At 32.6% G+C, this 16,878-nt stretch overlaps 3 protein-coding genes across 3 annotated transcripts in view; 1 reads left to right on the forward strand and 2 right to left on the reverse strand.

The window, feature by feature from the left end:
* The window catches only part of LOC123306791 (ornithine decarboxylase 1-like), a 32,578-nt gene extending 25,035 nt beyond the window's left edge, over window positions 1-7,543 (reverse strand). Inside the window, exon 1 of the mRNA XM_044888938.1 lies at window positions 7,303-7,543. The gene's annotated coding sequence lies outside the window, so the exon portion shown is untranslated. The remainder of the gene's footprint in view (window positions 1-7,302) is intronic.
* On the reverse strand, window positions 4,710-5,839 carry LOC123306792 (thyroid transcription factor 1-associated protein 26 homolog). The gene is made up of 2 exons (XM_044888939.1): window positions 5,675-5,839; window positions 4,710-5,589 (listed from the first exon to the last, which is right to left on the reverse strand). The coding sequence occupies exon 2, from the start codon at window positions 5,559-5,561 to the stop codon at window positions 4,833-4,835; it is 729 nt and encodes a 242-aa protein (XP_044744874.1). The 5' UTR covers window positions 5,562-5,589; window positions 5,675-5,839; the 3' UTR covers window positions 4,710-4,832.
* A 1,124-nt stretch (window positions 7,544-8,667) lies between the features above and the next one.
* LOC123308008 (probable aminopeptidase NPEPL1) overlaps window positions 8,668-16,878 on the forward strand; it is a 35,922-nt gene continuing 27,711 nt past the window's right edge. The window contains exons 1-2 of the mRNA XM_044890527.1: window positions 8,668-8,869; window positions 16,508-16,854. Coding sequence (XP_044746462.1) covers window positions 16,516-16,854 — 339 coding nt within the window. The 5' untranslated portion in view covers window positions 8,668-8,869; window positions 16,508-16,515. The remainder of the gene's footprint in view (window positions 8,870-16,507; window positions 16,855-16,878) is intronic.

A 16,878-nucleotide genomic window follows, 5' to 3' on the forward strand; every position in this document is an offset into this window, starting at 1 on the left:
AATCGTAAACTCGGAACCAAGCGATTCAAATTTTCAAACCCCATATTTGAAGGATGATTTTGAATAGTTTCCGCGGTGAATTTGAAAAAATCATGAATGAAACTGAAAATTATTCAGTTTAAACTTGCATATGCAGTGATAACCCAAATTGAGGGGAATTCCCTATTACTGCCACATAAAATCACTGAAAACTCCACAGAAGGTGTTTGTCTCACTTATACAAGGAATTGTGTTTGTAAGTTAAAATTAGCAAAGCATTCTGAAAACCCTCACTCTCATTCATAGAAATTTGACTTCATTTCCAAAACTTTGAGGTATTCTTATAGGAACATGATACATCATTAAATTTGTGTTTTGATTTCCTCTGGAAATATGGAATGAAAAGTAGGGTGTTCATTTGAAAAAATCAACTTTTGCCGGTTTTGTATCGAGTGACAAGACGAAAAATTTTGGAACACTCTGTATATCACAAAGCAAGTTCATTCTACACGAAAGTAATCCTCAGGGTCCCAGTGATCCATGTTCAAAATTTCATTTTCCTGCAATATGAAATGTCTATTTTATGCCTATTTCATTGGGTCAATGTTTATGGCAATTTTTTTGTGAAAAAAATTGAGGTCAAAAGAGACACTTTTTACCTTTACCATTTTTTCCGAAAGGTCTCGGTTAAAAAGCTACAGGCTGTTGAAAAACCATAACAAAATGTTATTTTCAATTCTATCTCACAAACGGCTAAATCGAATGAAATGGATTTCGGAATATAATTTTTCATTTATTCGATTAATCTTTTTCGAACACGAGTTATCACCCACGACTTCCAGTTTTCTCATTATGACCATTGCGTACCATAAAAATACCAAAAATTCAAGGAACCCAACTCTTGAAAATAAGTTGCACGCTATCTGATGAATATTTGAACGTTTTGTAAAATAAAAGTATTCTTACAGTCCCTGGCCATATTATTAGACGCATTGATTCGATGCAAAATCTCAATATTGAATTATTAAATTGAATGTATATGTTACATATACTTCATCTGTAAATGGTTTTCACATATAATATATCATATTCAATAAAAAATATTGATTTGTTGATGGTTAAACATGAAATTCTAATATTTTGCTGAGCCACCCTGTGTAGCTATGAGAGCTTCATACTATCAATGCAGAATTGTTCGGTTTGCTGCATTCGAAGATAATGATTTCACATGTGGATTATCGAAATAACGTCCGAACCTGCAGAATGCAAGACGTCCACTGGAATGCATAGTACTGATTCATACTTAAGTACTAATACTACAACATCAAAAATAAATGCCAAATAGAACAATTTAATGAGAGTCGTAGATGAAACTAACATTCTGTGGAAATGAAATTCAAATATTCTGCTTTTTCCTCGAGCAATACCAGTAAATATAAAAAAAATCCTCAGTGCGTCTAATAAACTGGCCAGGGACTGTAATATTTTCTCGTATATTGCGCCCTTTCTTTTTCAGTTCAGTCTGTTGTTTCATCCAGAAACGCTCAGTATATTAACGTGGAGCATAGCTTGTACAGCCACATTATTCGACTAGTGATAGTGTTAATTTCAGTTCGGTAGTCTATGAACTGAATGAACAACACGATCTTGATATTGATTTAACGTTCTCAAAGATCAGCATTTTTATGATCAGTTAATTGATTATTGTGAGTTTGAGCGAATACTGATTCTGATCACTCAATTGATTTTGAGTACTATATACATTGCGATTATTAATAATACTTTATTAATCCTGTCAGACAAATACATGTATAGGACAAGTCAGAGAAAAAAACAAAATCGAAATAGAAAACTACTCACAAGAATCAGAAAAATATTCAGCAACAGAATAATAACATCTACTAACTAAAATAACTTTAACTGCTTTTTTGAATTCATTCAACTTAAGACTTCGCAATGATTTAGGTAAGTGATTAAAAAGTTTGATACAGTGATACATTGGTGAACATTCGAATCTAGAGGAATTATGTTTTGGTACACACAACAATCCTTCGTTTCTTGTACTGTAGCTATGAAAGCTAGAAAGTTTGGTGAACTTATTTTCGTTTTCTTTGGTATAGATCAAACATTTTAGAATGAAAATCGAGGCATTGCAAATTTCTGTGCATTCATATTCCGAAATTCATTTCATTCGATAAAACCATTTGTGAGTTAGAACTGAAAATAACATTTTTTTATTGTTTTTCAACAGCCTGTATCTTTCAAACCGAGTCGATTCGGATTTTTTCCGGTAATTGGAAGAAGTGTTCCTTTCGACTATTTAAATATTTGTACGAGTCAAAGATTCACCCTGTATATACAAGGTGTTTTCAGAGGTGAGGCTTCTTTTGAGAAAGGTTGAAATCATCAGATCAAGTCATTTCACCAAAAATTGTCTATATAAAATATTCGAGATAGCTGAGCTACAAGTTCGACAAAATTTCATTGAATTTCAGGTACGGGACTGTGGAAGGTGACTCCGGCATCGCAAAAACGAAACAAAACATAAACATATGGCTAGAAAATGAATGGTTCAGTACCAAGTTCATCGGATTATATGCAGCAGGTCATTTTTGGGAGAATCATAATTGTTGTATCGTGAAATTTAGGGTGAAAAAAAAATGTAGAAAATCGAGGCAGTTTCTAGAAAGTGCTTTATGTTAGTTATGTTTAAATAGTGTTATGATGTTTCCCCATCTCATCCCATTTTTACGACGATTGTTGGAATGTTCGAACAAGAATATTGTGATGCCCATTGTGAAAACATTCGTGAATAATTTAGACGAATTTTATTGGTAAGATTTCGAAGTATTGTTCTTTTTTTACACTTGTGTTCTAAGTGTCTTCTGTCAGTTGGTATCGAAATGAGCCATTTCAATATTTCATAAAATCGTGTAAGTTACTAAAAAATAATGAGAACAATTCGGCAATCCTAAGTTTCCTAAGCCAATATTGCTGATGTTGACAAAGTGCTATTATTGTTACTTGTTACCCTATTTCAATCCATTTTTACGACGATTGTTTCGATCAAGAAGAAGATTGTGATGCCCATTGTGAAAAAATTTGTGAATAATTCAGACGAATGTTATTGGGGAATTCTCCTCAATTTGGGTTATCACTGCATATGCAAGTTTAAACTGAATAATTAGGAGTTTCAAAATCATCAAATCAATTCAAAATCATTCTTCAAATATGGGGTTTTAAAATTTAAATCGCTTGGTTCCGAGTTTACGATTTGGCAACAGCGCCTACAAGATAATGAAAAGAACAATGTCCGATCAGCTTGTTTGTAAAATAACAGCTGTTGATTTACAGGCGCCTACTTACTGGCGAGCTTCAACTGCAATCGGCCATAAAAATCCCATAAAATTTCAAGACATTCCTCGTTCGTCGCAGACTTCATAGACAGCCATCTTTGTCTTTCTCATCAAGATAATGTATTTGTTGTCCTCTATTATCAAGGCATATTTCAGTCGATGTTGCCAACTTGTGCAATCGAAGTGAAACGCTTTAAATTTTAAATACCCATTTTTATTTTTCATTTTTAACGTCCAGTTTCATATTTGATTATTAAACCGGCCGTTAGTGCTTGAAATAATTTTTTTTTGGGAAACGGTTGAAATTGTTATTTCAAAATGTGACGTTTGAAAGATGATTCATAAAAAATACATCATTTTCGTCAGAAGCAGTATTCCCTTTTGTGAGATTTTGAACTAAGATTTTATTTTTTTATACTTGTGTCCTAAGCCTTTTTTTGACAGTTGGTACCGAAATGAGCCATTTCATATAATCGTTTAAGTTACTGAATAATGTGAAAAATTCAGCCAACCTAAGTTTCCATTTTCATTTCAACGTAAAAATCGAACAGGTCAATATCCTAAACGAAACCACATGGTTGAGTCAGACATCAGGAGATAATTTGCAATAATTCACATAACAAATTGATCTAGGGTCGTATCAGGATCAAATTGAATAAACATTTTCAATTTTTTTTTAAATTTGTCATTTTGAAAGAGCCTCACCTTTAAATATACCCTGTACATATATACAAAACAAATCAAAAATTATAATGAATTAGCTGTGACATTATTCAATCATCCAGCAGTCGCATTCAAACAACACAGGCATTTTGTCAATTAAACTGTTAAAAATACAGAATCAATAGCTGCACTTTGCATCTTGTCACATGATGTGAACTCCCAATTGTAATATTTATGCCAAATTTTAGTTGAATATCTTATGAAGTGTAGATACTATGAGAATAAACTTGAAAAAAATTCAAACTTTAACACCCTGTATCTCGAAAACGAAACGTTTGCGATCCCATGTGTATAGAACTTTTTTTCTTAAGATTACTTGAGGAATTTCCCCACTTCATTTGTACCTCCAATTTAGGAACACTCTGTATAATGCCTTGCATAATTTATTTGCCAATCATTTCGATAGAAAAATACTATGGAAATTGAGGACAGAAAAAAACACATTTTCAACTTCAGTATATTACAAAACTCAATTTCCAACAACATATATTATAAAACCATAATAACTGATTTCGAGAAAACATTTTCTTATTTGGACATTCCGCTAAGAAATCCACACATCATAAATTATAAAATTCAAAATGGATAATTTACACAATGCCTATTTCCTAGTTTTTCATTCTACATTTCTTGGTTTTGCTTTGTTTCAAAGCTTCTCTTCCTGCTTTTTTTCTACTCGAGTATTTATTTAATTAAGTATTGAGCCACCAGGGTTTTTAATCGAATGCAAAAAACTAGGTAGATCTGACAGAATATGTATGATGGAGTTATACTCTATTCAGTTTCTTGACAAACTCTTTGGACCTGTTCATATAACATTTCCATTCGGTCCTTCATTATTGGCTGTCCTTTCTTAGTTCTTTTATTCAACCTCCTATATCTCTCCGCTTTCTTCTTCCTCATTAGTTTCAAAGCTTCTTCCCTTTCTGCTTGTTTTTTAAGATACTCCTGTCTTCTCCTCTCTTTTTCTTCTTCAATTTCTTGCAATTTAGTCTTTCTACTTGTTTTTCCAAGTTTTTTAGGGGACTTAGGTTTCTCAGAAATTCCTTCATCATGTGGAGCAGTTTCTGGTTGCGATGTTTTTACTGTGAAACTATTCACAGGGTTCATCTCATCTAAATCAGAATCTTCTTTGTCATAACGTTCATAAATTTTCTGTATGTCCAATCCTTTATTATCAATTTTTTTTGCAACCTTATGGTACTGATTTAATATTTCCTTTTTCCTTGTTTCTTTCCATTTATCCACCTTGTACTTATTGCTATATTTCTTAAGTCTCCATTGCTTTTTATCAAATGGTCTTTTGCTTGTTTCCTCTTGAGAATCTTCAAAAAATTGCTTTCTATTTGTAGAATTAGTTCCCTCACTCTTGTTCTTCTGCATAACCACACGAGACTTATTCTCCCCGGTTATTTTAGGTTTCACGAAGAAACTATCCTTTCGATTCCCATTAGATTCATTTGAATCTCCCTCTGGCATGTTTGGTCGTTTGAATTTTCCCATTGTATCGTTGCAACTGAGTATATATTAACTGCAAAAAGAAATGTACTTGAAACACAATCAATTTTATGGTCTCGATTAACTAAACATGTTATTGATATTCAAGAGACATTTACCTCATTCGTTTTCCCTGGTATACTTCTATCGTGAAAGCACTTTCAATATAAATAAACAAAGTGACCCACAATCGCACATTCAGGCACCATCAAATATTTGTTATCCGAATAACAAAGGCTCCGTCCAGATTTATTTACAACTTTTGAAAATATCACGCATGTAGAGAGAGAGGTTATGTGTCATAGAAGTCACAGAATAGGAATGATCAATAATCATAGAAATTCCAACTTCTTGTTTCAATTTAAAAATTGGTACACATGTAATACGTAATATAACCAAAGAGGAACCTTCCTCTTTGATATAACTTTAAACGATTTCCGATTTTAGATAATTTATCACTAAATAAGTATTTTATCGTTCCAAAATCAGACAATAGAGAACTTTATATTTGATATTATCGAGTTGAGTATGCCAACCACAGATATCAAATTTTGTTTTCTGACATCGATTTAAATTACTGCAATCAAATTTTGTAGAGAAACAATTTCGTAAAATAAAAGGTAATCCCTAATCCAAAATTTTTCTCCAGTTTCGAAATTTTTGAAACAGTTTAGGTGAAAAATGGTTTATTACATAACCCAGAAGTTTCATATTCATTTCTAAATCCATATGCGAATTTCAGGAGCCTGAATGAGAAAGATTTAGATAAGATAAAGGTATGATAGGAAAATGATTTCCCCATTTCAAATGCTTGTATGAAATAATTCACACAGCTAAATGTAATGCACACAGTAATTAGGACTATTGTAAAGTCTAGACAAGTTCGACAAATTGATGAAATATGAAGATACTAAACCCTCTTTGTTCATCTAAAGTTATGATAAGCAAATTATACAAATTAATACACTTGAGGTTCTGTTATCACAAATTATCGAGATCGAATTACATGTTTAATTAGTTTATACTTTTTCTTTTGAAGAAAGAAAGCGCACAGACTAAGTAAAAATGAGTCATTCGAATGCTTCAATTAGAAGATGTAGGTACTGAGAATTGTTTATTAATCAAATAAAGAAAATCACAATGAGAAAAATAATCATTGCGAAAATTTACAAAGGGTTTTTGTTTTTTGATTAAGTAATGGGAATAACTTCATCAGGTTAATGTTCAATTGATATTTGAAAGAAGTTTTATGATATTTCTATTCCTGAAAGTGCGATTTCAGAGAGGTGTTGAATGAAATTCTAATGTAAATGAACCATAAACAATTCGACAAAATTTCACCTTGAATTTTCAGAATTCATGTGACAGTTCATATAATAGCATAACACGGAAAATTGATGTTAACAAATAAGGATCCCATAAGATTTTTCGTCTTGTATTAACAAACCAAACGAGAAAGAAAGATAATTCAGATAACCTATTCAACATGACACTCACATGATCGAAATACATTAAATCTACTTTGATCAATCCTATTGAAAGGTTACCAATTATATTATTATGTGGACAATAAGAGTTCATAACAATTGACAAGAAATTTTCGTCAATTCGATCATGCATTAATTCGAGAATAGATTTTCATTTCACAATATGGATCAATTGTTAGCGACAAATATTAAATTTTCTCGATGTCTAATAGAACCATTTTACTCAATATTCAATGAAAGAGGAAGAAAAAAACATTTACCTTCGGTAGCCACCCTTTGGGCCGGATTAGACTTTTAGGTGGAATCTTGGTTTTGTAAAAATACTTTGGTGTAAAAATCACTCGGTGTTGTCATTCAATATCTTTTATCACTTCTTCGACGTATTTATCAATTTTCATTCCTCGCGAGTGAACGTTTCACACAAAAAGCACTACAAAAACGTCCACCTCTAATCTCTGCAAATATCAGAGAAGCAAAGGAACGATCTCAGCATTTGACAGTCAACCGTCAAACGTAACATATGTTTAATGTCAACCTCCCACTCACTGTCACTGTCACAGAAACTCCCACTTTCTGCATCACAACCAGAGAGTATCAGAAAACAGATACGAACCGTTGATTGAACAATTTGATAAATCAACGGACGAACTGGGCGATAACGAGTTAAAAAATATTGAAATTAAAGCTTCCAAGTGCCACGGAAAACAAACTCTTTTTCGTTACTTATAGCATAGCCTACTAGAAACGACGAACGAAACGTCGAAACGTTGATGGCTGAGAAACTGCATCAAAACAGTCAAGCTAACATTTACTAAGAACACTTTGTTTGTTATGTTAAGAAGGCGTCTTATTCATTGCTAATCAATATTAATGGAAGTCAATATTTGATCTTATCGCCAGTTTAATGTAATCCCAATGCGAAAAGTTCTATTCTGACTGGTTTCAGGATTGAAATTCATACATAATCTAAAGGTTTAAAAAATAGTACGTTTCGTTGGTGGAGAATTCAAATCTGATAAAAATACGTTATTTTTTAACCTCAGCTCATAGCTTTGATAACTGTTTTTTATGAATTAATTTTCATTTCTATTTTTAAAAATATATTTATTTTATTCTCCATATATTGCAAAAAATTAAAAGTTCCGTGGCATACCAAATTCTTGAAGTCGCATTTGTCACATAATCACATAATAAAGACCTAAAATCTGAACTCATTCAAGAAATAACCAGCAGGAACATTCCCATCCATCAAATATCAAAGGACCATGGAGGTACCTCCATGCGAAGGACTATGGAGGGTAGAGGACCTTCCATACAAAGGACCAAAAAATTATTTTAAATTACATTAGGAAAATGTTGAAATATCTGGTTTTTCCATATTTTAATATCTGGACGAAATTTATTAATGTGTCCACAATCATGAAATTGTATTATGATAATTGCAAATTATCTGAATTTCTTTTGAATTTATCGAATGGAGTCATTGAACTCTATGGGAACCCATAGAGTTCAATGAATGGAGTTCAATGATGGAGAAACCACAGCCGTCTATAGACGGCTGTGGAGAAACTGAGTTTCTCTTTTCAATTTTTCTGCAACAGAAAACTATGCAACACATATCGCTCGAGTTGACATAAGTCAGGCAGGAAGCTCAAGGGCGTTTTCTATGCCTTAAGTAGAAAATACCCTTAAACAAAGCCAAACTATTTTTACTTTCCTTCTGTTATATTTGAATCATTGAATATGATTCTTTGAGAAATTTATATACTCCCTGAATATATAATCAAAAGTTTAGTTGTTGTGCTTTGAAAGAGTTTTTTTTTCACGGTAAGTTACAAGTTCAATTTAACCGAAGTCCTTTGAATCTAGACAGCCCTTTGGAATCAGATTAATGTGTTTTGATTGTACAGATTAATTAAATATTACGTAGGAAGCCAAATCAATATGCATATGCAGGATTTTCGAAATTTCTTCCTATAGGACATTTAATTTTTGCGTTGTTCAGATATTCAGGGACAATGCTATGAATAGAAAAAACAAATCGTTAATTTATTATCATGGAATTAATGCTGAATCATTCTAGAATAATAGAAGAATGAGTCTTTCTATTATATTAAAAATATTTTAAATACAGGGATTGCGAAGATATTTCTTGATATATCGAACACTACGTGCTTTAATAAACGTTAATTTTCCTCTAAATTATTTGTCATTTATAAGAAAATCTTGTGTGATTTAATTTCAGTTCAGTTACATTTGTGTTGTGTTGTTATCGATAAGTTGAGTTAGGTTATGTTTGCCCTTGAACTGCTGCATCCTGCATCACATGCTTTGGAGCTTTCTTCTGAAATGTGGATAAATAAGAGTTCGAGATGAATATGAATAAGAGGTATTTGGCACGGTCTCTTTGAAAAATTGAAATAATTCGTCTTTGGCGAACATAATTATTCGAAAAAGGATGGCGTTAAAGGTTGTGTAATTACCATAGACTTATAAATAACATGGACTCCGCATGTGAGAGAGAAGTCGGTTGGTTGAATAAGATGGAAAGTTTGTGGGCAAGCTGTCAAAAGGTTATAGAACACAAGTTTATGCGAAAATTTTCTTCAATAAATTTTAAACAAGCTTCCGAGAAGACACACAGAAATTCCATAGCATTCCTTCGAAATCAATTATGTCAAAAAATATGTGAGTTTTAGTCAAAAATAGATGTAATGAGAATAATAATCAACTTATCAACACCTTGTGGGCAAAGTCTGCGAAAATTGTAAAAATTTTCCATAATAAATGTTCAACAAGCTTCCGAGAAGGCAAACAGGAATTCCTTAACATTCCTTCGAAATGGAAAATATAAAAATTATGTGAGTTTCATTCAAGAATAAATATAATGTGAATAATACTCAACGTATGAACACCTTGTGGGCAACGTCTGCGTTAATATCCATCATATGATTTTGACATTGCCCACACGGAATCAGTTAATCTCTTTCTTGTTCGATCAAAACGCATAAGCCCTTCTCTCTCTAATGCATACAACCCCTCGATCTACTGAAAAGTCACGTGACAGTGAGTCCATGTATTATAAGTCTATGGTAATTACTTAATTGATAAATCAAAGAATCTATGCATATGTACAGGGATGATTCGAAAATTTACTAAATTTAAAACTACCATTGACATTATGAATATGTTGATATGAAATGAATGAAAGGAATTATAGAAAATATATCTATGGCAAGAACATATTTTAAGTGATTTATAATCGATTTCCATTCCTCCATATGATTTTGATTGCATATTTTCGAGTAGGTGAAGCTAAAAAGTTAGATTTGATTTAACTCTCAGGCACCTACAGGTGCATTTGTGATAACAATACAGGTGTAGAGGTTTTACCTTTTACCTAATTCCTTTATGCTACCTAAGTACCTAATCATTTACTTACTGCTACTAATAATAATAATAAAGGACCTTCATTATTATTATTGACCGTAATCACCGTACAGTTCTCTGTACTGGCAAAACCACTCGCTTCCATAAATAATAAAAAATGAAATAGACAAAATTTTTTTCAATGACTTCAGAAACGTTTGCCAACCTTGTTATTATTCGACTAAACGCTCACAATGGAAACGTATTCTTTTCAAATTATATTTGTGCCTTTTGGTTGTTTTGAGCATTTTAAAATCCTTAGAAGATCGCCGGCTTTCAATTCCAAGTGATATGGAATAAAATTTATATTGTATTTTCAAGGTAAGCTTTGACATTATTCAGGCGTTTTTTCGTGTTTTCTACATTATTGGCGAATCCAAAAATCTAAACGCCCTCTGCCGAGTGAATTACGAAACTACTTTTTCAGTACTGCAAAGTCAAAACAAGTCTTATGTTTTCTCTTATCTCACGTTGTCCAACAAAGTATTATAATCATTATTTGGAGAAGTTATATTGAGATTATTATCTGGATTTCTGAATAGAAATATTGATTCCGAAAAAATATTGGAAAAGGTATTTATACCAGTGCTTTCAACTGGCAGGAGTTAGGTTGAACGATTTTTCTTTGCGATAGTTTTCTGCTAAATTCAATGGACGATTTAGAAAAACAATTTTATAATTTTCATACTCCCAAATAATGCTTTTTCTCATCTGTAGAACTTGTTCCATGAGCTGAATCATATTTATGTCTCTTGAGATTTCAGTATGAGGAATACCTATATCATAACATGGTATTGAAATACTTTAAATAGAAACTTCACAAACTCAGTATATGCTACCTCGACATTATTGGCTAGGTTTAATTCAAGAAAGAATCTATGAAATAATAGGATTTTGTGTCTAGGTACAGTGGATCACCAATATCATCGCTCGATTTTATTCCACAATTCATCCCTTTCAAATGAAGTATTTCCAAAGAACGTTGATCTTTCTTTACGAAACTAAATCAATCAATTCACTTCCGATAAATATCTTGATTTACTAGAAAAACTCTGGTAGGCCGTACAAATCTTGAAAAGAGTACTGACAAACGTCAAAGTTTGTTTTCATTTCGCAGCGCCCTCAACGGTAATTGGATTCGCGAATTTAGAATTCAGGTCCGCTCATTCAAATAGTTATACCCAAAGATTATAGAGTAGAAAGATAGGAAACGCCCTCATATCGCTAGTACTAAAAACCGACTACATTTTGGCCAGTGAAAACACATTTGACAATGAGATGGCGCTGAAAACGTATTATCAATACAGAAAAACTGTTTAATAACAGTTTTCTCTTTTATAATTGAGGGGCGCGAAATTCGAATTCTATTCCTTGTATTCAATTTCAATATTGACGTTGTTGAGACCAGAAAACAAACATCCTGAGCGACAAAACAAAAGGATGGTTTTGTTTTGTGACCAGGATGTTAGTTTTCATCTGAACATTGTTTGGAATCGATTGGTATCAATGAAATACGCTGTTGGATGTGATAAATTTTTATTTGCAATCTATAAAAAATTTACAAAAATTTGAAATTATGGACAACGAATAGAGCTTTGACTAGGAGACAAGAGTACATGGTTATCTGCTATAGTTACGTGAAAGGTGTTTTTCTGTGAAAAAGTTTCGAATTAATAAACTCAGTTGAATTTTTACAATTCATATCAGAAATTGATATGAACCAATATTCAATTTACCGTCAGAGGATACATATTTCCGTTACTTACATATTATTTACAAAATTTTCAGAACCACAATTGAAAAAAACCTTACAGAGGTATACAAGCCTTGTATTCAAGTCCGTCAGTATAATTTCTTCATGCTTTTTTATGATTTCTTCATAGTATGGTCACGACACAATATACAAATTGATTGACGAATGAACACTCACAGAAGGTTTCATAAAACTTTGACTTTCCAAACAACAATTTGACAGTCACCCGATTCCCAAATCGAAATCCATAAAATTTTGCATTTCTGAATATATTGAAGGCAATATTGAGAATCTTTGAATGGAAGGTAAGGTTAATTGGTGTAAAAGTCATAATTTCCCCTAAATGAGCCCTTCATGTAAGGGATGCTTCCTGCATACAACAATTCACGTGGATAAACAGTTCTCAATCGACTTGCAGTAAAATGTTCATTGCACATGGTGTAGTCAGTAGTGTTTGCAGGCCTTTACGCCCTGAAAATTTTATCCACTTCGTAGCACTGAAAACAAAAATCAATGAATGACCGAGTCACATGTTACCAGTTAATACTTACATTCCCATTTTCCTTATTAAAATTCGTTTTATTTGATCCACAGTTCTTCACCATACAATAATTTTCGAACGATATTCTGAGGTTTTCGCCAAGAAATTAGACAAAAATTTCAATAATCAGCAACTAGAACGGGCTCGGAAAACAAAAGGCGATACGAGGTTGTCTATGGATACGAGAATCAAAACATTCAAAACCGGTTTGATCAAAATGGCCATTTGACTCTGACATCTCGCAAAATTTCATATGTCCCTCGAATTAAAATTTTAACCAGTCTTAGGGCCTTAAAAACACATTTGAAACACAGATGGCGCTCACATCACTCTAGTCGCTTCGTTTCCTATCTTTCTACTCTATAATCTTTGGTTATACCCTAATATTCTAAAATCCACAATACGTCAGACGGTAGCGAACATATTCAATGTAAGAGAATTTATAAAATGTTTCATCCTAATCTAAACGACTTATATTTCAGCTGAATATTTCCACAATCAAAAAGATTGTGAATGAAGAGGATGGCAAAGAATTTCCTTCTATTGGGAGACCCAAAAAAGTGGTGGCATTTGAGAATTTTATGTTTGAGTGAATTAATGCGAAAAGTTTACTACAGGATTTTCGATAAATGTCATCGGAGAATAAGTTCCCTAAAATGGATTTTTCTATTTTTCATTTGACTTGTCCTATACAATGTAAATGTCTTAAGGTACTAATAAATGCCTAATTAATATCATTACATCAATGTATTAAGATGAATAGCCACAAATACGCGCAAGTTGCCCTGTTAAGTGTTTATTCATGTGAAATTTTTGTTCAAAGGTGAAGTTCATCTTAACTTGAAACTTCCTTCAATTCCTTTTACTTATATTGATGCAAGATGATTTTTGTTGAAGAATTCAACATTCTTGTAATTATCTGTTAATTCCTTCGGGAGATACCCAATCTTTTACTTCTAATCTTTTGTATTCATAATGAATGTTGTAGATAATAAAATTCTTAACAACTTTTACCTGAAGCAATTTAACATACTCTCAACCGTTCTTGAGTTAGAGGGCGATAAGGGCGAGGAGCTTAGCCACACATGCGAAAGGCCAAGGTCAATGTAGAATCCCAGTCTAATCTACAATTGTCAAAATGAAAAGGTATTTCTATGATGACAATTTCGAAATTAGTCACGAAAATTTTAGAGTTGTCTCTGACTGAACTACAATTTCCCTCGCATTTATCGCCATATATCTCAAAAACGTTTGAACGTAGAAAAAATTGCTTGAAACGAAATTTGTAGAAAATGTTATGCTATACAACTTTTATAATGAATGCGAAAAAGATTTGAAGCCCAGGGGAGGAGATAATTAAAAAAAACTGATTTTTGTGACCTTTATGGCCAATTTTTATTGTGATGATAGTTTTAGTGTCTGAAATATAATATAGGTTTTAGCGGCATACAGACAGAAATTTTTCAGAATTCAATTCCTGTCTGCATGCCGTTAAAACCTTTATCATCCAATTGTTATTGTTTCGGCTTGCTAAAACTGTCAGATTATATTTTTTCCGTTATTCTTGAATCATTAGCTTCAAAATAAGAAAAAAACGCCACCGCGCTCGAAAATGTACAGGGTGGGCAAATTTCGATGTTTTAGCACTACAGTTTTTAAACCAGAAGAGATACACAAAATCTGATACCCCATTCCCGTTCTCTTTTTCGGAGAAACTAACAATTGTAGTAGTCATTGTTGGCCACTTTCTTTTGTTTTCCAGTTATAAGCAAAAATTTGAAAAATGGCGATATTGAAATAAATTTATATCTCCGCTAATACTGATGATAGAGCTTTGAAATTGAAACATTATGCAGGCACTTTTTTACGTAGAATCCAGTGACGTGCTCGCATTTCCAGCAGGATTTTCCATTACGAAGCTATTACCCAAAGTTATGTTTTTTTAAATGAGAACACTAGTTTTCTGTGCAATTTTTTGAAAGCTTAATTTTTTCTGATTTCAAAAATATATAACATCATATGGTTTGTATCAATATAAATGATAGAAAATGGTCAAAAACCATTTTTCTCAATATTTCTATGGTTTCAACTTTTGATGAGCACAGAAACATATAGCATCGTATGATTACCACTGTCTCCTTTTATAAGTTTTTTCATTATTATGAAAATTTATTAAATATATCTTAATTCAAATTTTGTGAAAATTGGTAAAAAGCATAGAAAAAAAAAACTTTATTTTTCTGTGCTCGTCAAAAGTTGTAACCATAGAAATATCGAGAAAAAAGGTTTTTGACCATTTTCTATCATTTATAATGATACAATCCATATGATGTTATAAATTTTTGAAATTAGTAAAAATTAAGCTTTCAGAAAATTAGTGTTCCCATTTAAAAAAACATAACTTTGGGTAATAGCTCCGTAATTAAAAATCCTGCTAAAAAGGCGAGCATGCCACTGGATTCTACGTAAAAAAGTGCCTGTATAATGTTTCAATTTCAGAGCTCTATCATCAGTATTAGCGGAGATATAAATTTATTTCGATATCGCCATTTTTCCAATTTTTGCTTATAACTCGAAAACAAAAAAAGTGGCCAAAAATCACTACTACTATTGTAAGTTTCTCAGAAAAAGAGAACGAGAATGCGGTATCAGATTTTGTCTATCTCCTCTGGTTTAAAAACTGTAGTGCTAAAACATCGAAATTTGCCCACCCTGTACACATGAGGTTTATTTTTGCAACTTTGGCGCCCTCCCACACATTTTCGACACGCTTAAATTGTCAGATTAAGAGAATATATACTCTTCAACATGTAATTAACCACATATATCTTAATCTGACACGCTCGAGTGTGTACAATGATCTTTTTTTTTACTATTCTGACAGGCGGTCCTAGACAATAGGGAATACTCCTGAAGAAAATGATGTATTTTTTATTAAATATCTTTGAAACGTCACCTTTTGAAATAACCATTTCAACCGTTTCCCAAAAAAAATTATTTTAAGCACTTAAAAATGAAAAATAAAAATGGGTATTTAAAGTTTAAAGCGTTTTCTGAGAATTATATAAGCTGGCAACATCGACTGTAATATGCCTTGATAATAAAGGACAACAAATACACTATCTTGATGAGATAGACAAAGATGGTTGTCTGCGACGAACGAGGAAGATCGTAAAATTTTATGGGATTTTTATGGCCGGTTGCAGTTGAAGCTCGCCAGTAAGTACGCGCCTGTAGATCAACAGCTGTTATTTTATAAACAAGCTGATCGAACATTGTTCTTTTTATTTCCTAGTAAGCGCTGTTGCCAAATCTTAAACTCCGCACAAAGCTATTTAAATTTCAAAACCCCATATTTGAAGGATGATTTTGAATAGTTTCCGCGGTGAATTTGAAAAAATCATGAATTAAACTCATAATTATTCAGTTTAAACTTGCATATGCAGTGATAACCCAAATTGAGGAGAATTTCCCATTCCCCCTATATACAGGTCTAATTTTTGGTAGAGGTACTCTACAGGGTACAAGGTATGTCCCCTTATATTAATCTGACTCCCAACTATTAAGGGCGCAGTCTGCTGTAACCTCCCTTACCAAACTATCAAACTATAGGCGATTTTTTATGAAACGGGTAATTTCGATGAGTTTCACCTTTTGCCCAAAGAAAAATACATAATTGGTATTCAGTATGTAGGATTTTGATAACATAGTATGATTGTCCCTAATTCCAATTTCCTTACAGCATACACCATGGTGAAAGTAGTTTTCAAACCGACCATTTCCAAATCGGACCCAAGGAAGAACCCAGTCTTGATTATTGGCCAACTGAAGCACCTCAAACTGCTCAAATTTGACGATATAAAGTATAAACTGGAGCCTCGCGTATCCGAAGAGGTGTACAAAACGGCGTTATCCGGATTGCATTCGTCCCTATCCGATAGCGTGTCTTTGTACTTGAATTACGCCTCGATAGCTTCTCTACCATCGAAATGCAGCCGTCACAATACGACAGCGAGATCGCATGCGGTGACCCGCATGGTGCAGAGTTTGGCCTCTGGGACAGACCTGGGCTTGGACGAGTATGTTGTTGTAAGTTATCTACTGCCTTAATTT

Source organism: Coccinella septempunctata, chromosome 2, assembly GCF_907165205.1.
Source record: "Coccinella septempunctata chromosome 2, icCocSept1.1, whole genome shotgun sequence".
Taxonomy (NCBI): domain Eukaryota; kingdom Metazoa; phylum Arthropoda; class Insecta; order Coleoptera; family Coccinellidae; genus Coccinella; species Coccinella septempunctata.